General features: G+C 37.5%; 1 protein-coding gene across 1 annotated transcript in view; it reads right to left on the bottom strand.

Moving 5' to 3' along the window:
- Aass (aminoadipate-semialdehyde synthase) overlaps window positions 1-26,726 on the bottom strand; it is a 67,938-nt gene that overhangs the window by 8,373 nt on the left and 32,839 nt on the right. The window contains exons 12-19 of the mRNA XM_020162416.2: window positions 11,843-11,902; window positions 11,607-11,674; window positions 9,053-9,174; window positions 8,782-8,908; window positions 7,055-7,165; window positions 6,851-6,959; window positions 5,982-6,122; window positions 159-326 (exon numbers count right to left, since the gene is read on the bottom strand). Of these exons, the coding sequence (XP_020018005.2) occupies window positions 159-326; window positions 5,982-6,122; window positions 6,851-6,959; window positions 7,055-7,165; window positions 8,782-8,908; window positions 9,053-9,174; window positions 11,607-11,674; window positions 11,843-11,902 (906 nt within the window). The remainder of the gene's footprint in view (window positions 1-158; window positions 327-5,981; window positions 6,123-6,850; window positions 6,960-7,054; window positions 7,166-8,781; window positions 8,909-9,052; window positions 9,175-11,606; window positions 11,675-11,842; window positions 11,903-26,726) is intronic.

Raw genomic sequence — 26,726 nt, 5'->3', positions numbered from 1 at the left:
TCCTAATATGGTCAATCAAAAGATCCCAGAGAATATAGACTCCAACTTGGTTGGTCATCTTAATATATTTTGATTACTTAAGAAAAATTAAGCATATACACCAAACTGGCATTACATCAAAACTGGCAATGACTTTAATCTAAAATATAGCTGCTTACCTTGTATCTCAATGTCCCCCGCAACAAAGTGTGGGCAGATGGAATACCATAAATGTCAGCATATCTGGTACTGTCTCGGTTAGGGTAGCCCTCCAGATTCAAGCCTGGGAAGTAATCCATGGAAGTAACTGCATCAAGAAAGGAGACACCCCCTGGCACATTCACAACCTGAAGGTATGGAAAAGGCACATGTGAGGCTCTAACAGTTGGTTCTTTTGGGCTTATCTGAATCAATTATGCACGTACACAACAGAGGTTTGAAAAAAATTTAGTGAAACCACCATAATCAGCATCCCACAGTCAAGCTGTTTCATTATTATCATAATTTATAAGGCTTTCTCCCAAGCTTTCAAATCTTATTTATTTCATTTAGATTTTCTGAACATAGGCCTTCTTTTCAATTTTTTCTTTCTGATAAAATGGCACTAGATTATGTTCCATTAGTTTGCTTTAAAAAAGGTAACCTAAAAGCAACAGACAGTCATTTAACTGGCTTCTATTCTCAAATAACAAGGGTAATCTTTGTTCTTTTCTTTTTTTTTTTTTTTCACTCCTACACCTCTTCTGAATGCCACATCAGGCACTAATTTTGCACAGTATATTTACAGAACTAGCATTTATGAGCACCTACTATTTATGTCATGGATCATACAAATTGTGGAGAGAATAAGGAAGGTGACAAATAAAGTGCAATTTCTTCTTCCATTCACTCCCTTGTTCACTGAACATTCACTGAATGTCTATCAAGTGCCAGGAACTATGGTTGCACAACTATAGAGCTCACAGCCTAGATTAGGACATAAAACTTGGGGTATATGCTGGGGATGTTGAAGGGGCACAGAGGGGAGAGCTCTCTTCACAACAAAGACTATGCCAAGAGCATAAATTGAAGCTCAAATAAGCAATGACCTCCTGATTTTTAGCACTGTTGAGAAGTTGAACCAGAGAGTGCCAAGCTCTTTTGATAACAGTACCTCTGTTACTCACACCTCTTTCCCTAACACACATTCAAAATGTAATGAAGCATATGGGTTTTTTGGGGGGAGAGGATCTTCAATTTTAACTAAAGGATTAAATTTTCTTTTAGTGTGTGAGGCTTGTGATTACCCTTAAGATAATAGAAAGTATTCTACAGTGACAAAATCACTAGTGACAGTGAGAATTCTGAGTGGGGCTGCTAATGTTACCTGATGTTGTCCTCCTTGCATTGCTGGAAACAATCTGGTGACCAATCTACAATTGCAAAAAACAACACTGCAGAAAGGAGCTGCCAGGGACCATAAGATTATAGGGATTTTCTCAAAGGAGTCAGTGGCTAAATGCAATGATTCCCATCGTTTATTTGGAGATGAGTTCATTACATGTCTTGGTATTAGAAAGAAAATGGAGACTCATTTATGTATGGCTGAAGCCTCAGAAGGAAAAGGGTTAATGAATGGAGTGTCGGGATGGGTGGAGTCTATTCATGTAAAAGATTCACATTGCAGAGCACCATCAATTTCCAACAGTGAGAATCTAAAGAATGTGAGGAATGCTTTCTGTCAATTTAATTTTCTTATAACCCCTTCTGAGCTGTACCATAAATATTTCCAGAGAAACCATTTCTGTATTGTTTCTTTAAAACAAAATTCTTCTAATAGGATTTTAGTTTTTTTTAATCCAGCAAAGAAGTCATATATTGACCTTTAGAGCCTCCATACCCATCTCACTTCTATAACCTATGGTAATTTTAAACTCTGCTTGCTTACTTGAGGCTCAGGAATGCTTTTAAAAGAAAAATTCAGTAAATACCAAGATGGTCCAGCACTTTACCAACTAGAAATAAATCAACTAGTTCATAAGTCTATCATGAAATTTTTGTGAAAAATAACAGGAAATTCAAACTGAATGGTAATGATTAACTTAGTAAGACTGATAGTTGGCTAAGCAATCTGATCCAAAAATTACAGGATAGGTAATCATTATGATTTGATATCAATTCCACATTATATTTCTAGTAGCATACCATGGTTTCAATAATAAGCCCTGTCTTGTTTAATATTTCACAGATGATGTGGGTGAAGACAGGAAGATATATTTACCTATCACACAGAGAATATGCATTTCTTTCTGCTCTGAGAGTGCTCACACCCCAGACCCATTCCAGCAGAAACACTGGCTCATTACTCACTACTTTTGCAGGCTAAGTTCAAATCTTTTCCACACACATGCCACCCAACCAATGAGAATTACGGTCATGTATTTTAGAATGAATATTCAAATGATCACAATAAGCTTAATCACTGAACTAAAGCAGATTTAACTCAGGAAACTCAGGACCCACTGTCTGCCAGGTATCAAATGTCCCTTACTTTTAATTCATGTAATAACACATTTTTCACAGTGGAAAATGTGAGAGAATCACCAGAGGCAGATTTGTGCCCAGGTCTTCCCAGACTCCAATGCCCATGTTCTTTCTACTATATCACATGGTCTCTTACTTGTGTTTATTTCAGGATCAGAGATAACAACACCAATGAAGCATCTGAGAATGGTGCTACTAATGGCTGTGGGCACTGGGAGAGAGGGCAGTGCAAACTTCTAATTTTCTAAAATGGAGGGGCTTGCTGCAGTGGCCAGGGTGATGGCAGGCAATGAAAAGAGGGCTAGAAAATTTATCCTGACACTATGGTTGGAGAACAAGTGCCATTTTTATATAGCTAGAGTAGACTGGGAGAATTGGCTAAGGAAGATGACGAAAAGCTTTGCCATGTTCCTCCCAGATACAGGATTTCCCTATGCTCCAGTTCAGGCAAGTGTACTACCACCTATCCAGAGAATGGAGCCAAGAGAAGATAAATCACTGTCTGCAGATACATAGAAGAAAATCAGATTTGCTAGAAGTCAGAAATTACAAAGAGTACCAGCAGCTGGAATTACTGCTAAGAGGCAGGACAATGAGATATGGCCACTTTCTAATTGCTGAAAAAGTTTAAGGCTTCAACTTTAAGCACAAGCCAGAGAGGTCACATAGCTTCCCTGTTGTGATTCAGTGAATTATTTAAGAATTGCTCCATGATGGAGGGGGAGAATGGTAGAGGGAGTAAAGGGACAAGAACACAAGAGAGGTTTTAAGAAGTTTAACAATCTGCTTTGGGAGACAGACTGATACACTTGAATTACTGAGAGAATAATACAGCCCTCAGAAAATTCTTAGTCACAGACAATGAAAGTGTCTGACACTTTGATTGAGTTCAGACAAAAGAATAGAGAAGGAAGGCTAGAGTGGTCAGGAAAAGCTCCATCCACAAGAGGAAACTTGAACAGAACCTTGAAAAAAAGTACCATTTTAGCAAAGAAAAGAGAAGCATCATGTTTTCTCTGTGCATCTTCCACAGAATGTCAGTGAAATGCAAAAAAGCATACTTTTTTACAAAGGGAGTTCAGGATAAAAGGGAAAACTTAAAATTTAACAGATATGACTTCTCCTACCTGAAAATAACCTCTTGCTTTTCCTGAGCTGATTTCTTTATGTAGTTAACATTTGTTAATGACTTATGGCATGCCTGTCAATCTGCTGTGAGGCAGATTACAACCTATATGACGCCATTAGGACATACTGCAAGATCTCTACAAAGCTGTCTTTCTTTTAAGACAAGCAGCCTGTTCACCCAGCAGGGATAGAGAGGTAGAGCCCAAAGCCAGGCCCACTGCTTCCAATCCCTTGCTCCTCCCACTGGGCACATGCCACTGACGCTTTCATTCGTATCTTCTTTGTCATTTCTATGGCTACCCAAAAATAAGCATCACAGCCAATTAACGCAAGAATTTTTCCTGCCTTTGCATGTTAATTTACATTAAACACAGATCATTCTTTTTTTCAGGATTGCAAATGGCAGAAGATGCTATTGAATTCCGCAGGAGATGGGCTGTAACGTGTGAAAGGTTGTGAGTTGGGTAGAAATCAAATGGGATTCTAACCCAAACCCAAGGCAGATTTGAGAACTGTACCAAATGTCAGTTGAACTACATGAGACACAGATGCCCAGGATGACCAGGCCTTTGTGATTGCCTGGTCGCTGATGACCCTGTGAAGGATGCTGCCTGCCACTTGTCCTCGAACGCAGGGATCCTGGTTCTTACCCTGAAGCACATCATGTATCTTTTCCAGCATCAACCTAAAGTATCCTCCTGGGTTAGTAGTGTTTTACATGGAGCTATGGACCTCTGGTCACTAAGTCATCTGTCCTCAAATTCTGCTGCACATTAGAATCACTTAGGGAGATTTAGACAAATCTTAAAGCTCTGGCAAATCAGAATCTTTGGGAAAGTGGCCCAAGCATCTGCACATTCAAAACTGTGAGTCAGGCCATGAAAGACAATGACTGATTATAACATTCACCTTGTTTCTTAAAAAGTCCTTTCAAATGCAACTATAGTCACCCTACTGTGTCCCAAACTTATTCTTCCTATCTAATTGCAACTTTGTACCCACTACTAATCTCTCCTCATCCTCCTCTTCCTATACCTTTCCTAAAAAAGGGAATTTCAAATAGTCTTACCACAAAGAAATTAATGTTTGAGAGGAAAGATATGCTAATTTCCCTGATACAATCATTGCATAATGTATATATGTATTGAAGTGTCAACTAAACATGTACAGTTAATCTATGAAAGTTTAAAATTTTTTTAAAAGTAAAGAAAAATTCTTTTATTTTGCTCCTGAAATACATTTAGATTCATGGAAACATTGAAAATCTTAATACTGACACTTAACACTGAACACACCACTCATCACTCTTGGCACACCAAGGTAAGGCCAGTGAGGCAATGAGGAACCACAACTCAAAGAGGCACCCTCAGTCTTGTCACATTTTCTTTCCAAATATGACTTGCTCCTTATAGTTAGAAGCATAAACTATAAAGACAGATAAATATCTTTTGAATACTGTCTCTTCTACTTGCAATCTCTTCTAACTGTGACTGAGCTATCTAACACCTTATACCTGTTTTCTCCTTTATAAACCTGCTGTATCATGAATCAGTTCCCCTGTCTGGTTGGCACCTTCCTATTCTTCAAGGCTGAGCACATAGTTTTCTCCACTACTTTTTCTTTTTCTCCCATCCCCATTCTCTTCACCTAAGCCAAATCAGTTGTCCTGTCATCTGTATTTTTGTGGTATGTTGGCATACTTTGGAAATTCTTCCATTTGGATTATAGTTATTTATTCCAGTGTCTACCTGTCCTGACATGAAGCAATCTGCGAAAGTGGGGGGAAAAAGGCTTTGGAGTCAACTGGAATTAGGTTTGAGTCCCAGCTGATGACCTTAACATCATCTCTGAGCCACTGTTTCCTTATGCAAAATAGTGAAAATAATAGTAACCTCAGAGTTCTTACATTCTGTTATACAGCATCTGGGGAAGAAATCTCCACTCTGAGAGAACTCACAACCAGCTAAAAATTCTCAAGGTCAGGAACTTCATTCAGTATTACAACCTGGGTACCTCATCCAAAGTTCAACATGTGGCAGGTACTCGGTATGTGTCTATCATAATGAAATAAGTCAAAAATAAACAGTATTTACATATGTCAAGGTGAGAACGGCATTTTCAGAAACAACTTGAGAGAAGGCAAAAAGAGAAGAATGAGCACAGGATTTGCTGCATAGAGTGAGGAGACCACAGTAAAAGGCACAGAAAATGTACTTTGGGAAGGAGGAGAAAATGAGGAACAGACACATAGCCACAAGTAAAGGACCTTCACATCAGGGAGAAAGAGTTTGGACTTCCTTATGATGTTATTTCAGGTTTGTATCTCTAAAGCGTCAAGGATGTTCCTTCACCTTTCCATTGAGCAGGTAGGTGGCAGGTTGCATTATGTTCATCAGAACTCCCACAGGACTCCAGCTAAATTTATATCTCAAAGGATTGTCTGAATGTTCGGGGGCTGGAAGCCCACCACAGTAGGAAACGTAAGATTCAATCTGTAAATGAAAGCATCAATAAATTAGGGAGAATTAATAATAAACTATTAAGAATGATGCATTTAAGTCATTAACTGGGGATGATATAAATAGGGTAAATTTGCTATGAGTTTTTTTCATTTCTTAAAAGTTATTAAGGTTTTGAAACATGCAGCCTTAAAGCCAGATACTTTTTGATTAAATTGCAGTTATATTTTATATCCCTGAAAAAAAAATCTCTAGAGATAATGACTAATATTTTCTTCAGTGAAAACGTCAATTTAATATTAGTTCAGTTCTGCTTTGTTAGCTCCTACCAATTCCTGTTCAAATTTGCATGTATATCTTTATACATATGTGTGTGTGGTCACATTTACATATTCAGTAGTACTCTGTCATGTATAAATACTTCGTACACCAAAAGTTTGATGACATTCCAAAGATTTTTTTGTCATTTTTAAAAATCAAACCTCATTACAGAATCTACAAGGCAGTCCAAATATCTTTAAGTCAAAATGTTATAGTAGCATCTATTTCTCTAAACATCAATTGGTATCTCACACTCAGACATTTTACTTCACAGATATGTCTGCAATTAAAGAATCCTGTTTGAAATTCCCTACCAAAGAATGAGTTATAATATAGTGACATCTCTAATCAAAATCTCAGAGAGATTATTTCTCTACTCAAAAAGCTAGATCTTTTCACACTTTCCTAAAAAGGGGCCTTTGGGTATGAACTGGGCTCACCGTGGCTCCCTCTTCTTTGGCCTTATCAATTGTTTCCATTGCCAACATATGATCAAGACCAGGGTCCAATCCCAATTCGCCAATAACTGTGATGCCAGCATCTTCCACACTGCAACAGGCGGAAAGAGATAAAAGAAAATGTCAGACATAAGTAGAAACTATACCATGGAGCCATTGACTTCATTGGAAATGAGTGAAGCTCACCTCTTTTCCAGTTCTTTTAGTGCCGGTGTGATGTAGCTTGCAGTTATCATGTTAACTTTGTTTGTGATACATGCCTTGGCCACAATAGGATGCAACACATAAGGCAGCAGGCTTAAAAACAGAGACAAAAACTAATCAAACTAATCAGAAGCTTTCTTTTCCAATGATCCCTGCCAAAGTACCTTGAGCTGTACTAAAGCTCAGTCATAAGGCTAATGAAATGATTCTCTCTGAAATGACCAAGGGCTCCCTGTGAAGTACAGGATATACTCTTCCCCCATCACATCTAAAATCTGCCACAATGACCCTCACTTATCCTTTCCATTTCTTTCCTCACTTTCTTCCATAAATCACTACGGAACCAAAAAAGTCATTGTAATTCTCCACTTGAAGCCTGTCGTTTCTCAGCTCTGGACCTTTACTTTTGCAGTGCCTTCCGTCCTTCCACTTGGAATGTTCATTTGCCCACCAACCCTCAGCCAAGTCCTACCCTCCTTTGAGAAATGCCCCAAAAGTTATTTTTCTCCAAGAAGGTTTGTAAGATTACTCCAAAGCCAGATATCCTTTAAATGTATCTGACTATTCCTTTATAGGTTTAATGGAACCTAGTCATTCATCCTCATATTTCTATGGTTATCTGTCTTGGGTTCCCTACTGAAAAAAATAGATACTGTTCTTTTTACCTCCTCATCTCCCAAATGGTTATCAGGAAGTGTCAAACTAGACCAAGGTAGCCCATGTGTTGTATTAAACAGTAAATTCTAAAAAGAGTCCAAAGAAGAGATAGGCCTTAATAGTATTGATTGGTTTAAAGTGTATGAAATGGCTAAAACTCAGGAAGGTGACCAAAAAGCAAAGTTGTACTCAAATCTTAACTTTGATTGAGTTTTCTAAAAATCTGACTTTTGGCATTTTAATGTGGATATACTCAATCAAAAAAGATAATTTTCATAAATATTGATATGATGAGGATGTTCACAATTATCTAAGGAATGATAAATCACCTTCCTTGTCAATTGCATAAGAACTTATAAGTTTACTGGCTTATTGCCTATTTGTAAAGCAATCTACATTATACCAATGAAAAAATGAAGACTAACATATAAACAGTATCATGCTATGTCATTGCACTTGCAAAGTTCATCGTGAATACTTTGGATTTTCTCTATTTCACACAAAATAAAATAACACAGCAAAACCACTTTTAGGGCATTTATTCCTCCTCTGTGAAATAGAATGTAGAATTACTACTTAGATTTACTCTCATGCAGAATAAAGTTGTGTGTATGTGTGCTTTGCCAATATCAGAAACACTCTTGGTCTCTGTTTGGGGGCTTTTTAACCAACAAGAATTATGAAATTGGGTAGCATCTTAAAAGCTAAATCAAAGTATTAACAGATTCAGACATGGTGGCACATGCCTATAGTCTCAACTACTTGGCATGCAGGAGGATGGCAAGTTTGAGGCCAGCCTGAACCAAGTTAGAAAGACCCAATTTCAAAAACACCAAGCCCAGCCTCACTTATACTGTGTGTACTTTGTGGAGAGACATTTCAATGTAAAAGTTCATGAGAAAAATAGGAAAGGAGAAGAGGGGCGGCAGGGGAGAGGAAAGGACAGTGGGGAAGTGCAAGGGAAAAAAGGGGAGAGGATATAAGGGGAGGGAGAGGAAAAAGACAAAAAGAAAAATAACAGAAAGCATATGGAACTCGTTCTTGCCACATACCTGATGACAAGATCCTGTGTTGCCACCAGGGAGTTCAATTTTTCTTCTTGTTTACCAATGTTCATGCTAACAGGATTAATATTATATTTCTTGCTTAGCTGTTTAATTTGATTTGTCATGTCAGAGCCTGGTTCAAGGACAGAGAGTAATACATGTTTTACATCTCCAAAAATAATTTTTTATGGTTTAGAAACAAAACAGCCATCTAAAATTCATAGAGTCAACATGGTATAAAATCAGTTTTTCATCTTAAAAAATAAGATTTATTTACCTACTGTTATTTCTATTTTGCTGTCTCTTAACAGATATTCTAATACAGGCCCAGATACATAGCCAGATCCAAGAACCAAGACCTTTTTCTTGGTACTCATTGCAAATGACTGAACACTTTCTCTGTTAAAAAAAAGAGGGGGGGATAATTAATTTTTTTTTAAATAACAGCATCTTGCTGTCCCCCAAATCAAACCAAAACCTATAACATGAAGCAATAAGTTCTCACTGTCTTACTTATAATAAGAACCTCAACAGGAGCTCCCCATACCAACATTTTTCATTATTTATTTTAGATTTTGTACAATAAAGAGCAACAGACACCAACATCCACAAACGGATGCCTGATGTCTATAAGACCTTTAGGAATGCCAATACCACTAAGAAGATGGGATTATTTCTTTGCTTACTCACAATTGAGTAACTTGGTCTTACTCTTTATCCTCCTAGGGATGTTATTCAAAATTGTTAGGAGGTGTATATTGGAAACCTCATTTTCTTCTCACAACAATTCAAGGAGACAACAATCCGAACATTACATTATTATTATTTCATATTAGAAACTGTTTTGCCATACAGCTTTAGTATCATGCGAGAATAGCCAAACCATAACTTGAGTTAAATGTAGAAATCTAAGACTAGTACTTGAAGAATTTTAATTCTTGAACAATTCTTGAACAATTCTGTTCAAATTTGTACCTTCTGGAAAGATGACTTTGTTTCCTACAGACTACAACTTCCAAGGCAGTAGCAAAGTCTTACCCAACTCTATCAACCCATTAATGCTCAGTACATTTTGTTTTGAACTTTGAAGCTATTCACTAACTATTTTTTAAATCAAATTTCCAGATGTCAATATGAATCCATGGAAATAGCTTAGTGACAGGGACTTAAGCAGTTAGAAATATAGACCAGGATGTCCCTCAAAAATTCATAAATCTTTTCAATAATAATATGTGACTAGAAATCAAAGTAAAATGTTTCTACCCCCCTACAACCCCCCAGCACATACATGTTATGTATGATAGGAGAAGAGATCTCCTTTAACCATTATCCTAATTCCACCTCCCAAAGAACCACTGAGGCTCTTTATGGTTTATTGTTATGATATTGTATATTCTTTCTAACAATACTTTCCATGGCTTGTGTAATTAACAGTATTCTGATTACAAATAGAAAATGTTCAGAATATATATATATTTTTAAAAACTCACTCTTAGATTCTAAATCTGTCCATAGATTCAGCACCCAAAGACCTCAGATTGCAGATTAATAATCACTGTGTTAAGTGATGAAAAAATATAAGAATAGGGTAGGGTTCAAAATAAGGAAAACTTCCTTTCAAGATGTAATCTCCATTATCAGTCTTTTGTCAGATATTAGGGAAGGAAGGCAAGAAGTCTTAGCAGTTGGAGCCAAGTAAACTTGCTCCTGCATGAAATGTAGTGTGTAAGAGTGAAGATATTACTGTGACTGGTATGTTGCACTTGTCATTAGTATTAGTAATATAAAAGATTATCAGACAATGAGACTCAAAGATAGAGTTACGAAAATCAAGCAAACATGAAGTTTTCCCTGTAAAAACTCGTCTGTGGGGTTACAGTGCTAGCTTCTTTTTTAAAAGAATTAAATACTCTTGGACTTCTATGTTATAATATTTCATAGCCATATTAAATCAAGTAGCTAAGGTGTGGGAAATGCATATCAATGGTCAGATCTTTCTTTACTTCTTATAGGAAGAACCACTGAAAAAGAAGATGAGACAGTTTTTTGTTGTTGTTTATTTAATTTTCCCACTCCAGTTTCCCTGAGAATTTACTTCATGAGTTATTTTGTTAAATGTGAATAGACTACTGGAGTAGATATAAACACAAACCAAGTGCAATCAGCTGGAAGAAACCAGAGTAATCCAAAGAAATGTCAGTGTTTTCAGATTCTGAGCAGTAGAATCAATTAAGGAAACAAGAAACTTAGCTAAGCACCTTTCTAAGAGAACTATTTCTGAGGGGCAGATTTGGCAAACTATTTTACAGCATCCTACTCCCAATAAAAATCTTCATGGAAAACTACTTCTCAGCATTTGCTTTCCTCACCATTTCCCTTCATTTCTACCCAAGATCTCACTTTCCTAAACATCATACTAATCAAAAGGTAGTCCAGACCTTCAACTAAAACCCAAACTAATACCACCATAAAAAAAGTTGATATGCTCATTTTCCTTTGAGAAAATAACTGAGAGAACACAATATGAAAAATGCTAAAGAAAGAACAATGGGATACCCAAATACAACATGTTTTTGCTTTTGTTTGCATATCCAAAAGTCTAGATAGAATTTCATGCAGTCAAAATGATGCTATACTACTCTACAGAGAAAAAGAACTCACATTGGTTTCAGGTTGCCACTTAGCTTAAATTTCCTGTATTTATAGAGATGATATAAAAAATGTGCATGTTATACAAAGCCAATATTAAGAACTACCACTGAAGCTTTAAAAACACTCATCAAACCCAAGATAAGAATAAATGTATGCAAGAAGGTCTGAATAGCACTTACCTGTTCTCTCGGAGTTTCTGGATATATTTATACTTATCAGTCAATGAACCGTTGGATGTAATCACTGCCTAAATGTATATACAAGACATATCTTTAGTACCCGACATTTTAGCCATATAAAAATGGGCTCATTACTGACAGAGACGAGATAGAATGACAGAAACATAACAAGATAGAGAGATTGGGAGAGGGGAGCACTAGGATGATAGGAAAAAAAATACATTCTTATAACTTACATCTCGCACCACAGGAGAAAAGTTCTGACTTTCAAGAGGCTGCGATGCATCTGACAACAACTGAAAGAGAAAAGAGATTGGTAAGAGGTAAAGGTGACATTGCTTCCTGGTGTTCATATACATATTAAAATATTATTAAGCATCTAGGAAAGTCAGTTTTCTGAAAATGACTGACTATAAATAACTGGTAATAGAACTCTATAACTCTATAACCAATCATTTCTTCCTCCAAGAACATACTGTTTCAGTGCAGGTCCCTAAAACTAAAATTCGATTGCAACCATTTTTGCTTACTAAGAACACACAGAAAAGCTTATCTTTTCCAACCACATAGATGCATCATATTGAACATATTGTAAACCCCACAGCTTTACAGACATAGTCCTCCCTCTGAGACAATTCCATTTTCAAGGTTCAAGGTTTTCCATAGAAGTAGATAATACGATTCTCCACAACCAGTCCACCAACTCAGTAGGAGGAGTCTCCCTCAGTCAATATTGCATTTCTGAAGTGGTAGGGAAAATAACTCAACCAGGTAGACCTCAAAAAGTATCCATACTCTTTCCATTATCACACAAGACTGAGTTAGATAGACAAAAACAAAAGTCACATTCCTCATACTAACTTCTTAGTATCCTTCTAGCCTGCCTTTTTTCTTCCCACAATACCAATCTTGAATGTACTGCCGAACAGTACATTATTGGTCAATGTTGATACCTCTGATGGGCAGGGAAGGACAAATGAGACTACCTTTTCTCCTTAATCTTAGGTTAAGGTCTATAGCACTAACCCAACTAAGAAAGTAAAACAGAATTTGTCCACTGAATTAAAACAAATTTTAAGATTATGTTTATCTATCTAAAGTACAAAACATGTAGATTCTTTATTCCTGGCATAGGGATATATTTTTTAAAGAATGCATATGTATAAGCCAGAGCTTACTAATGAGCAGCTCATGGAATTAACAAACCAGGGTCCTGCTGCTGCTCTTTCTCTCAGTTGCCTCTACAGTATTCCCTTCTCAAGATGATGCTTCCACTTCCCACCTGCCTACAGGCCAGGTACTGTTAAATAAGAAATGAGGCTCTCAAGTCAGTCAGCATATGGTTAAATCACTGAGATTCTGTGTGCTTTTCCCAATGACTTCTGGGGTTTTTATTAATTATTATTATTTCTCCTCCTCCTCCTCCTCCTCCTCCTCCTCCTCCTCCTCCTCCTCTTCCTCTTCCTCCTACTCCTCTTCCTTCTCCTCCTCCTCCTCCTTCTCTTTGTAATGCTATGAATAGAACCCAGGGCCTAACACATGTTAAAAGTGCCCTACCACTGAGCTACATCCCCAGGCCCCTTTTATTTGCTCTCTATCTCGAATTCCAAGGCCTTATTTTGGAGTTTTGTTGGGACCATGGGAATTGCCTCCAATATCATTTCCTTCCACCAGTCTAAAATATCAATTTTATTTGTTCTTCTTATCTATTTAAAATAATCTAGAGGCTGTCTGTTGTCTTCAATATAAAGTCTCTAGCTCCCTACATGACCTCCAAGGTCCTCTACAGTCTGGCTCTGCTTCAGCTCTGCTGCAGCCTCACTTAACATTAAAGCACACCTTGAAAGTCATAACTGCACCTCATAGTTACCATGTGCCTGCTACATGATAGAATGGTACATATTCAGCAAAAGTGACTGGATACATAAGATAATTACTTAAATGAAATAGATTTTCCCCAAGAAAATTAAATAGTTGTCATAAGTCTACCTAATGAAAAACAAACACAGAAGACAAAAAAAGCCTGCTTAATTACTGCATTTAACTGTCTCTCTTTCTAGAATTCAGTATTAACAAAACCAGTCTAAGGGTTATGAAGCATATGTTATGTCTTGTCACTTTCACATGTAACACTTTTGATAGTTCCCTACTGTTTCCCAAATTAATACCAAGCTATTCATCTTGGTGTTAAGACATTTTAAAATATGAAGCTAACCTTTTTACTCAATCAGACTTGACAACTCAATTCACAGAACCCCTACCTTATGCTGATTCCCACCTTCATTCTGTCTCCGTCACATAACATGTCTCCCATTCAAGTCAGTTCAAATGTCATGTCTCATAAACCTTTTCCTGAGTTGATCCAATAAGACACAACCTCTATCTCCACAACTTCATTAGTATCTTTCTGATGGCTGTCAGAGTTGTAGAATTATCTCTTTCTCTTCTTGGACCTCATGCTAATATATGTCAGAAGTTGTGTTTTAATTCTCTTTACCCATAGATATGCTTTTTGCCAGCAATACCGAATAAACACCCATTAAATTCAACTTAAATAAAACTTTCAGACTGGGGAGTTTTTGCTTCCGTTTCCTATGTAGGGAACAGGAAATATTTCTCTCTCTTCCCTCCCCCCTACCTTGTCTACACTTTATCCTGTTATACTAAAGGAAAACCTTGCTAAAACTTCCCCACCCTCAAAAAATCTCTTCCAGATTAGTTGCAAAGTTGCCCTGCAATACTATAGGCTCTGTATGGACCTTAGAGCAAAAAGAAAATCAAGAGATTTCAAGATGGAGACTAGAGGGAGAAAGCAGAAAGCGTGCTTCCTAAAGTAAAATCTTGGAGAGATGCTGGAGATACACCTTGCAGGAAAAACCACCAAGAAGAGGCAAAACTCTGACTCCTCCACACCCGCAGCCCATGTGTAACATCCCCACTCCACGTTAAATGGAGAAACTAGAAGGGCTCTCATGCCATCAGATGTCAGCTCCCAGACTGCTTGGGAAGAGGCAGACCACCAGGTGAGCTAAGCGGCATGCAGTACTTCCACAGACAACCCTGGAACAAATCAGCATAGCCCCCAGACACTCTGACCCCCACCCAGGGGGGAAAAAACAGAGAAAAAACCAAACTGAATAATAAATCAGCAGCTGGAAAAAAAAAAGACACATAGCAAAGAGGGCAGGGTGCCCTGAGCTCCAGAGAGTGGGGAAGGGGCCCTCCCTCAGGCCAACTGTAAATAAACAAGCAGGCAGGAGAAGGCAGGAATGGTGCCACCTCTCCCAGTGTGCTTGGAGAGGGGAAGGCTTGTAACTGCAGCTGTCATGTGGAAAGTGCCACCAGAGGGGGAGGGGCCACTCCTCACACAAAAAAGTCTACAATTGCAAAAGGTGGGTAGGGCTGTACACTGGAGAAAACAAAAGGGGCATGCATCCAGGAGAACTCTAAATAAACAAAGCCTGCAGCAGCAGATGGCTGACAGTAGGAGGCAGGTGAGCCACAGCCTCAGATAGACATTACAAAGCTGCCTCCAGACTCCCCTTTTTTTTTCCTCTTCCTTTGATGAGACAACAACACTGGATGCTGAAGGACTAACTGAAAACATACTGCATTTGAACTTGGGATTTTGTTTGTTTGTTTGTTTGTTTTTGCTTTTTAGGTTTTTTTTGTTTTTTTCCCCTTTGATGAGAAAATGACAGAACTACTTCACAGTCACTGGGAAGTCTTCAGGATGGGAGGCTGAAGTATTAACATCAAAATTAAGACTGAAAATTTATTGCATTTGAACTTGTGGGTTTTTTTGTCTTTTTTATTTTTTTTTTATTATTTTCATTATCCTCTCTCTGTCTCTCTAATGCCTGCTTAGCTTACTGTTGATTAGTACACTATCACTCTCCCTGTTTATTTCTTTGGCTCTGGTTTTTTTGTTCCTGTTTGTTTGGGGTTTTTGTTTGTTTGGGGTTTTTGTTTGTTTGTTTTGTTTTGTTTTTCCCTTTTTCTTTACTTTCTTTTCTTTCCCTCTCCTACACCCTTCCATTTTAGATATCACCATTGTTATTATTACAAGCTAGACAATACTGAATTACACATAGTACAGGGTAACAACAGCAAAGGCAATGATGGGAAGACGGAAAAAAGAAGGAAATCATTTTCCCCCCAATAATAAATTAGTACAGGAACCAGAGGCAAATGAAGAAACCAGGTACCCAGATCCACAGTCCAACAAAATGAAGATAAACTATGCCAAAGAACCCAATGAAGCCCACAAAAACACTCTGAAAGAAGAAATCCTGCAAGTAATCAATGAGAATTTTATAGAGATGATACTGGATAGGGTCAACCAAAATGTACAGGAGACACTCAAGAAATTCCAAGACAACAAAAATAGAGAATTTGAAAAAGCAAAAGAAGAAATAAAGGAAACCATAGAAGCACTGTATAAACACCAAAGTGAAACAAAGAACACAATTAACAAAGAGATAAATAAACTCAGGACAAAAATAGACAATATTAAAGGGGAAGCAACTCAGGATATAGAAAACCTCCAAAAAAAGAATGAAACAGAATTGCAAAACAAAATGGAAGGCCAATCCAGTAGACTAGAACAAGCAGAAGACAGAATCTCAGACTCAAAGATGAATTGGTAATTAAAGGAAAAACCAAAGAACTATTAGTTAAACAACTCAAGACCTGTGAAAAGAAATTGCAAGAACTTACTGACACCATCAAAAGACCAAACCTGAGAATCATGGGCATTGAAGAAGGAGAAGAGGTGCAAGAAAAAGGAAGACACAACATATTCAACAAAATAATTACAGAAAATTTCCCAAATCTAGAGAAACCTGTGCCTATACAGGTACAGGAAACCTTCAGAACTCCAAACAGACCTGACCAAAATAGAACTATCCCACAACATATTATCATTAAAACAACAAGTACAGAGACTAGAGAGAGAATGTTGAAGGCCGTAAGCTAGAAAAAACAAATAACATACAAAGGTAAACCCATCAAAATCACAGCAGACTTCTCAACAGAAACATTAAAAGCACAAAGAGCTTGGGGTGGGGTCTTCAGGAACTGAATGAAAATAACTTCAAACCTAGGGCACTCTACCCAGCAAAACTATCATTCAAAATAGATGGAGCAATAAAAGTCTTCCATGATAAGCAGAAACTAAAACAATATATGACCACAAAGCCACCACTAAAAAAGATTCTTCAAGGGATTCTGCACACAGAAAGTGAAATCCAACATAACCATGAAAGGGCAGGCAGTACCAAACTACAGGAAAAGAAAAAGCAAGAAAGTACAATACATTGATTTAGCTACACACAATCAAACCCTCAAACAACTAAGACAACTAAATGACAGGAATCACCACATACCTATCAATACTAACACTTAATGTTAAGGGACTTAATTCCCCCATCAAAAGGGAATTTTTGACAAACTGAATTAAAAAGGAAGATCCAACAATTTGTTGCTTACAAGAGACCCATCTCATTGATAGAAATAAGCATAGGCTTAGGATGAAAGGCTGGAAGAAAATTTACCAAGCCAATAGCCCCCGAAAACAGGCAGGAGTAGCAATACTTATCTCTGACAAAGTAGACTTCAAACCTACATTGATCAAATGAGATGAAGAAGGACATTCCATACTAATAAAAGGGAAATAGACCAAAAGGAAATAACAATTATCAACCTATATGCACCCAATGTCAACCCACCCAATTTCATCAAACATACCCTGAAGGACCTAAAAGCATATATTAGCTCCAACACATTGGTTGTGGGAGACTTTAACACCCCATTATCATCAATAGATAGGTCTCATCCAAACAAAAAATCAGTAAAGAAATCCAAGATCTAAAACATACCATAGATCAAATGGACCTAGTTGATGTCTACAGAATATTCCATCCAACCTCTAGACAATATACATTCTTCTCAGCAGCTCGTGGAACCTTCTCCAAAATACATCATATCCTAGGGCACAAAGCAAGCCTCAGCAAATATATGAAAATAGAAATCATAACATGCATTCTGTCAGATCACAATGCAATAAAACTAGTTCTCAACAATAAAAATAAAGATGAAAAACATGCAAATAGCTGAAAACTGAATAACTCATTGCTTAATGAACAATGGGTCATTGATGAAATAAAAGAGGAAATTAAAAGGTTCGTGGAAGTCAATGAAAATGAAAACACAACCTACCAGAACCTATGGGACACAGCAAAGGCAGTCCTGAGAGGAAAGTTTATAGCCATGAGTGCATATACCAAAAAGACTGAAAGATCTCAAGTCAATAACCTAATGATACATCTCAAACTCCTAGAAAAACAAGAACAAGCAAATCCCAAAACAAATAGAAGGAGAGAAATAATAAAGATAAGAGCTGAAATCAATGAAATAGAAACCAAAAAAACCATACAAAGAATCAACAAAACAAAAAGTTGGTTCTTTGAAAAAATAAACAAGATCGATAGACCCCTGGCAAACCTGACTAAAATTAGGAGAGAAAAAACCCAAATCAGTAAAATCAGGAATGCAAAAAAGGAGATAACAACAAACACCATGGAAGTCCAGTAAATCATTAGAGACTACTTTGAGAATCTATATTCAAATAAATTTGAAAATCTTAAAGAAACGTACAGATTTCTAGATACTTATAATCATCCAAAACTGAACCAAGAGGATATTAATCTCCTGAATAGATCTATAACACAACAAGAAATTGAAGCAGCAATCAAGAGTCTCCCAAAAAAGAAAATTCCAGGACCTGATGGATTCTCAGCTGAATGCCATCAGACCTTTAAAGAAGAACTAATACCAACCCTCCTTAAACTGTTCCACAAAATAGAAAGGGCAGGAAAACTGCCTAACACATTTTATGAAGCCAGTATTACACTTATCCCTAAACCAGGCAAAGACACCTCCAAATAGGAGAACTGTAGGCCAAGCTCCTTAATGAACATCAATGTAAAAATCCTCAATAAAATAATGGCAAACCAAATTCAACAACACATCAAAAAGATTATTCACCACAACCAAAGTAGGCTTCATCCCAAGGATGCAGGTGTGGTTCAACATATGAAAATCAATAAATGTAATAAACCACATTAACAGAAGCAAAGACAAAAACCACTTGATCATCTCAATAGATGCAGAAAAAGCCTTTGATAAGATCCAACATCATTTCATTATAAAACCTCTAAGAAAACTAGGAATGGAAGGAAAGTACCTCAACATTATAAAAGCTATATATGACAAACCTACAGCCAGCATTATACTTAACGGTGAAAAACTGAAACCATTCCCTCTAAAATCAGGAACCAGACAAGGATGCCCACTATCTCCACTCCTACTCAACATAGTACTGGAATTCCTAGCCAGAGCAATTAGGCAAGAAGAAGGAATAAAAGGAAAACGAATAGGTAAAAAAACTGTCAAAATGTCCCTATGTGCAGATGATATGATCCTACATCTTAAAGACCCAAAAAACTCTACTCAGAAGCTCCTAGACACCATCAACAGCTATAGCAAGGTAGCAGGATATAAAATCAACATAGAAAAATCATTAGCATTTCTATACACTGACAATGAGCAAACGGAAAAAGAATATATGAAAACAATTCCATTCACAATAGCCTCAAAAAAAAATACCTAGGAGTAAATTTAACAAAAGATGTGAATGACCTCTACAAGGAAAACTAAACTTCCAAAGAAAGAGATTGAAGAAGACTATAGAAAGTGGAGAGATCACCCATGCTCATGGATTGGTAGAATCAACATAGTAAAAATGTCTATACTACTAAAAGCAATCTACATGTTTAATGCAATTCCCATCAAAATCCCAATGACATTCATCAAAAACATTGAAAAATCTACCATTAAATTTATATGGAAACACAAGCAGCCACGAATAGCCAACGCAATACTCAGTAAAAAGAATAACGCTGCAGGTATGACAACACCCGACTTCAAACTATATTACAAAGCAATAGCAATAAAAACAGCATGGTACTGGAACAAAAACAGACATGAAGACTGGTGGAACAGAATAGAGGACCTAGATATGAAGCCACACAACTATAACCAACTTGTCTTTGACAAAGGCGCTAAAAATATACAATGGAGAAAGACAGCCTCTTCAACAAAAACTGCTGGGGGATTCCAGGATGGCAGCTAGAGATAGGATGCAGAAAGCAAGCCTCCTATAGTGAAATCTTGGAGAGACGCTGGAGACACACTTTGCAGGCATAATCACTGAGAAAAGGCATAACTTTGACTCCTCCACATCTCCAACTGGCGCAGAGAATCTCCACTTCATGTTAAACGGAGAAACGAGGAGGGCCCCAGGGGCTGCCAGTGGCCGGCACCCAGACGGTTTGGGAAGATGCGGACCAGGTGAGCTTTGCGGTACTGCAGTACCCCCACAGACAAGCCTGAGCCAGAGCAGCATAGCCCCCAGGACAGACTGACCTCCACTCGGGGAAAAAAAGAGAAACTGTGTAATAAGCAATAAGAACAATTAAGACACGCTGGAAAGAGGGTGGGGCGCCTTGAGCGCCAAAGATTGGGAGAAGGGAATCCTTCCCAGGACTGTAAATAAACAAGCCGGGCAGGCTGGAGAGCCTCTGGCGGGAGCGGGGCGCGCACCCAGCAACCAGGAGCGGGGAAGATTGTGAGAGTGGCAGAGGGAGAAAAACTCCACAGGAGAGGAGGAAAGACCCACTTCCCACGTGAACTGTAAACAAACATGGCAGCTGGCAGGAGCAGCAGCACTGCCCAGTAAGCAGGAGCAGGAAAGCTTGTGAAAGTGGCAGTGGGAGGAAAACTGCACAGGAGAGGGGGGAAGACCCACCTCCCACATGAACTGTAAATAAACACATAGGCCTGACAACGCGGGGGCAGTGTCACATTTCCCAGTGCTTGGAAAGGGGAAAGCCTGTAGCAGAGGCTCCTGCACAGGAGAACTCTGAACAAGAAAGCCTGTGGGACCAGGTGAGTGCTAAGTTCACCCCAGAGATCTGCATAAATAACGGGGCCAGCTATAGCAGGCTGAGAGCACCAGACAGGCAGGCCACAGTTGCAGATACCATTGCCAGAACTGTCTCCAGACTCTTTTTTTTTCTTTTTCTCCCTACCTTTGATGAGAGAACAACCGAATTACACCTGCAAGCCAAAAAATTTACTGAAACTGTATTGCATTTGAACTTGGGACACTTGGTGGGGCTTTTGTGTGTGTGTGTGTGTGTGTGTGGTGTAGTTTTGTTCTATTTTATGCATCCTCTTTGATGAGACAACTACACAACAACATCTGAGGCACCATCTCCAGGATTGGAGACTGAGACGGACACCCAAATTATTAAGACTGAAACTGCTTTGCATATAAACTTAGAAGTTTTTTGGTTTTGTTTTGTTTTTAATTTTCTATTTTCCATTTTATTTTAATTCATTTTTAATATATAGATATTTCTTTCATTTACTTAATTTTTCTTTTTTATATCTTTGATTTTCAATCGTCTCTCTGTCTCTCTAATGTCTGTTCAGCTTACTGTCAATTAGTACACTAACACTCCCTGTTTATACCTTTGAAACTTTCTTATCTGAAACCTTGTTCTGCTTTCTCCCTCTTGTCTATATATTTGTTTTCCCCTTTTCTTTAACTTCTTGCTTTCCATCTCCTCTCACCCTTCCATTCTAAATATTACCATTGTTATTATTACAAGCTAGAAAATACTTAATTGCACATAGTACAGGAACAGTAACAACACCAAAGACAATGATGGGAAGACAGAAAAAACAGGGAAACCAGTTTCCCCACAGCAAAAAATTAGTACAGGAACCAGAGGGGAATGAAGAGAACAGAAACTCAGATCCAGACTCCAACAAAATGAAGATAAACTATGCCAAAGGACCCAATGAAGCCCACAAGAATAATTTAAAGACATATTACAAGTACTCAATGAGAATTTTATAGAGATGATACTGGATAGGGTCAACCAAAATGTACAGGAGACACTCAAGAAATTCCAAGACAACAAAAATAGAGAATTTGAAAAAGCAAAAGAAGAAATAAAGGAAACCATAGAGACACTGTATAAACACCAAAGTGAAACAGAGAACACAATGAATAAACGGATAAATGAACTCAGGACAAAAATAGACAACATTAAAGAGGAAAACTGCCAGGATATGGAAAACCTCAGAAAAAAGAACGAAACAGAACTGCAAAAAAAAACGGAAGGCCAATCCAGCAGAATAGAACAAACAGAAGACAGAATCTCAGAACTTGAACATGAAATGGTAATTAAAGGAAAAACCGAAGAACTATTAATTAAACAACTCAAGACCTGTGAAAAGAAAATGCAAGAACTCACTGACTCCATCAAAAGACCAAACTTGAGAATCATGGGCATCGAAGAAGGAGAAGAGGTGCAAGCGAAGGGAATGTGTAATATATTCAACAAAATAATAACAGAAAATTTCCCAAATCTAGAGAAAGATATTCCCATACAGATGCAAGAGGCCTCCAGGACACCAAACAGACCAGATCAAAATAGAACAACTCCACGACATATCATCATTAAAACAACAAATTCAGAAACTAAGGAAAGAATATTGAAGGCTGTAAGAGAGAAAAAACAAGTAACATACAAAGGTAAACCCATCAAAATCACAGCAGACTTCTCAACAGAAACATTAAAAGCAAGAAGAGCGTGGGGTGAGATCTTCCAGGTATTGAATGAAAATAACTTCAACTCCAGGATACTCTACCCAGCAAAGCTATCATTCAAAATACATGAAGCAATAAAAGTCTTCCATGATAAGCAGAAACTAAAACAATATGTGACCACAAAGCCACCATTACAAAAGATTCTGCAAGGGATCCTGCACACAGAAAGTGACACCCAACTTAACCATGAAAAGGCAGGCAGCACCAAACCACAGGATAAGAAAAAGCAAGACAGTAGAGAGTAACATCAAGTTAGGTACACACAATCAAACCTTCAAACAAATAAATGGCAGAAATCACCACATACCTATCAGTACTAACGCTTAATGTTAACAGACTTAATTCACCCATCAAAAGACACCGTTTGACAAAATGGATTAAAAAAGAAGATCCAACAATTTGTTGCTTACAGGAGACTCATCTCACCGACAGAAATAAGCATATGCTTAGGATGAAAGGCTGGAAGGAGATTTACCAAGCCAATGGCCCCCGAAAACAAGCAGGAGTAGCAATACTTATCTCTGACAAAGTAGACTTCAAACCTACATTGATCAAATGAGATAAAGAAAGACATTCCATACTAATAAAAGGGGAAATAGACCAAAAGGAAATAATAATCATCAATCTGTATGCACCCAATGTCAACACACCCAATTTCATCAAACATACCCTGAAAGACCTAAAAGCATATATAAACGCCAACACAGTGGTTGTGGGAGACTTTAATACCCCATTATCATCAATAGATAGGTCATCCAAACAAAACTCAATAAAGAAATCCAAGATCTAAAATATGCAATAGATCAAATGGACCTAGTAGATGTCTACAGAACATTTCATCCAACCTCTACACAATATACATTCTTCTCAGCAGCCCATGGAACCTTCTCCAAAATAGATCATATCCTAGGGCACAAAGCAAGCCTCAGCAAATATAAGAAAATAGAAATAATACCATGCACACTATCTGATCACAATGCAGTAAAAGTAGAACTCAACAACAAAAGTAAAGACAAAAACATGCAAACAGCTGGAAACTAAATAACTCATTACTTAATGAAGAATGGATCATCGATGCAATAAAAGAGGAAATTAAAAAGTTCCTGGAAGTCAATGAAAATGAAAACACAACCTACTGGAACCTATGGGACACAGCTAAGGCAGTCCTGAGAGGAAAGTTTATAGCCATGAGTGCATATATTAAAAAGACTGAAAGATCTCAAGTCAATGACCTAATGATACATCTCAAACTCCTAGAAAAACAAGAACAAGCAAATCCCAAAACAAATAGAAGGAGAGAAATAATAAAAATAAGAGCTGAAATCAACGAAATAGAAACCAAAAAAACCATACAAAGAATTAATGAAACAAAAAGTTGGTTCTTTGAAAAAATAAACAAGATCGATAGACCCCTGGCAAACCTGACTCAGAGACTACTTTCAGAACCTATATTCAAATAAATTTGAAAATCTAAAAGAAATGGACAGATTTCTAGATACATATGATCATTCAAAACTGAACCAAGAGGAAATTAATCACCTGAATAGACCTATAACACAAAATGAAATTGAAGCAGCAATCAAGAATCTACCCAAAAAGAAAAATCCAGGACCTGATGGATTCTCTGCTGAATTCTATCAGACCTTTAAAGAAGAACTGATACCAACCCTCCTTAAACTGTTCCATGAAATAGAAAGGGAAGGAAAACTGCCAAACACATTTTATGAAGCCAGTATTACACTTATCCCAAAACCAGGCAAAGACACCTCCAAATAGGAGAACTGTAGGCCAATCTCCTTAATGAACATTGATGCAAAAATCCTCAACAAAATAATGGCAAACCGAATTCAACAACACATCAAAAAAATTATTCACCACGACCAAGGGATGCAGGGGTGGTTCAACATACAAAAATCAATATATGTAATAAACCACATTAACAGAAGCAAAGACAAAAACCACTTGATCATCTCAATAGATGCAGAAAAAGCCTTTGATAAGATCCAACATCATTTCATGATAAAAGCTCTAAGAAAACTAGGAATAGAAGGAAAGTTCCTCAATATTATAAAAGCTATATATGACAAACCTACAGCCAGCATTATACTTAATGGAGAAAAACTGAAACCATTCCCTCTAAAATCAGGAACCAGACAAGGATGCCCACTATCTCCACTCCTACTCAACATAGTACTGGAATTCCTAGCCAGAGCAATTAGGCAAGAAGAAGGAATAAAAGGAATACAAATAGGTAAAGAAACTGTCAAAATATCCCTATTTGCAGACGACATGATCCTATACCTTAAAGAAGCAAAAAACTCTACCCAGAAGCTTCTAGACATCATCAATAGCTATAGCAAGGTAGCAGGATATAAAATCAACATAGAAAAATCATTAGCATTTCTATACACTAACAATGAGCAAACGGAAAAAGAATGTATGAAAACAATTCCATTTACAATAGCCTCAAACAAAATCAAATACCTAGGTGTAAACCTAACAAAAGATGTGAAAGAACTCTACAAGGAAAACTATACACTTCTGAAGAAAGAGATTGAGGAAGACTATAGAAAGTGGAGAGATCTCCCATGCTCATGGATTGGTAGAATCAACATAGTAAAAATGTCTATACTACTAAAAGCAATCTACATGTTTAACGCAATTCCCATCAAAATCCCAATGACATTCATCAAAGACATTGAAAAATCTACCATTAAATTTATATGGAAACACAAGCAGCCACGAATAGCCAACGCAATACTCAGTAAAAAGAATAACGCTGCAGGTATGACAACAACCGACTTCAAACTATATTTCAAAGCAATAGCAATAAAAACAGCATGGTACTGGAACAAAAACAGACATGAAGACTGGTGGAACAGAATAGAGGACCCAGATATGAAGCCACAAAACTATAACCAACTTGTCTTTGACAAAGGAGCTAAAAATATACAATGGAGAAATAGCAGCCTCTTCAACAAAAACTGCTGGGAAAACTGGTTAGCAGTCTGCAAAAAACTGAAACTAGATCCATGTATATCACCCTATACCAAGATTAACTCAAAATGGATCAAGGATCTTAATATCAGACCCCAAACTCTTAAGTTGATACAAGAAAGAGTAGGAAATACTCTGGAGTTAGTAGGTACAGGTAAGAACTTTCTCAATGAAACCCCAGTAACACAGCAACTAAGAGATAGCATAGATAAATGGGACCTCATAAAGCTAAAAATCTTCTGTGCATCAAAAGAAATGGTCTCTAAACTGAAGAGAACACCCACAGAGTGGGAGAAAATATTTGCCAACTATACATCAGACAAAGGACTGATAAACCAGAATATACAGGGAACTTAAAAAACTAAATTCTCCCAAAACTAATGAACCAATAAGGAAATGGGCAAGTGAACTAAACAGAACTTTCTCAAAAGAAGAAATTCAAATGGCCAAAAAACACATGAAAAAATGCTCACCATCTCTAGCAATAAAGGAAATGCAAATTAAAACCACGCTAAGATTCCACCTCACCCCTGTTAGAATAGCCATCATCAGCAACACCACCACCAGCAGGTGTTGGCGAGGATGCGAGGAAAAAGGAACCCTCTTACACTGCTGGTGGGAATGTAGACTAGTACAACCACTCTGGAAAAAAATTTGGAGGCTACTTAAAAAGCTAGACCTCGATCTACCATTTGATCCAGCAATACCACTCTTGGGGATATACCCAAAAGACTGTGACACAGGTTACTCCAGAGGCACCTGCACACCCATGTTTATTGCCGCACTATTCACAATAACCAAGTTATGGAAACAGCCAAGATGCCCCACCACTGACGAATGGATTAAGAAAATGTGGTATCTATACACAATGGAATTTTATGCAGCCATGAAGAAGAATGAAATGTTATTATTTGTTGGTAAATGGATGGAATTGGAGAACATCATTCTGAGTGAGGTTAGCCTGGCTCAAAAGACCAAAAATCATATGTTCTCCCTCATATGTGGACATTAGATCAAGGGCAAACACAACAATGGGATTAGACTATGAGCACATAATAAAAGCAAGAGCACACAAGGGAGGGGTGAGGATAGGTACGAAACCTAAAAAATTAGCTAGCATTTGTAGCCCATAACGCAGAGAAACTAAAGCAGATACCTTAAAAGCAACTGAGGCCAATAGGAAAAGGGGAACAGGTACTAGAGAAAAGGTTAGATCAAAAAGAATTAACCTAGAAGGTAACACCCACGCACAGGAAATCAATGTGAGTCAATGCCCTGTATAGCTATCCTTATCTCAACCAGCAAAAACCCTTGTTCCTTCCTGTTATTGCTTATACTCTCTCTACAACAAAATTAGAAATAAGGGCAAAATAGTTTCT

The sequence above is a fragment of the Castor canadensis genome, chromosome 2, assembly GCF_047511655.1.
Source record: "Castor canadensis chromosome 2, mCasCan1.hap1v2, whole genome shotgun sequence".
Lineage (NCBI taxonomy): Eukaryota > Metazoa > Chordata > Mammalia > Rodentia > Castoridae > Castor > Castor canadensis.
The sequence above is the reverse complement of the archived record's forward strand: the minus strand, read 5'-3'. Positions and strand labels throughout refer to the sequence as shown.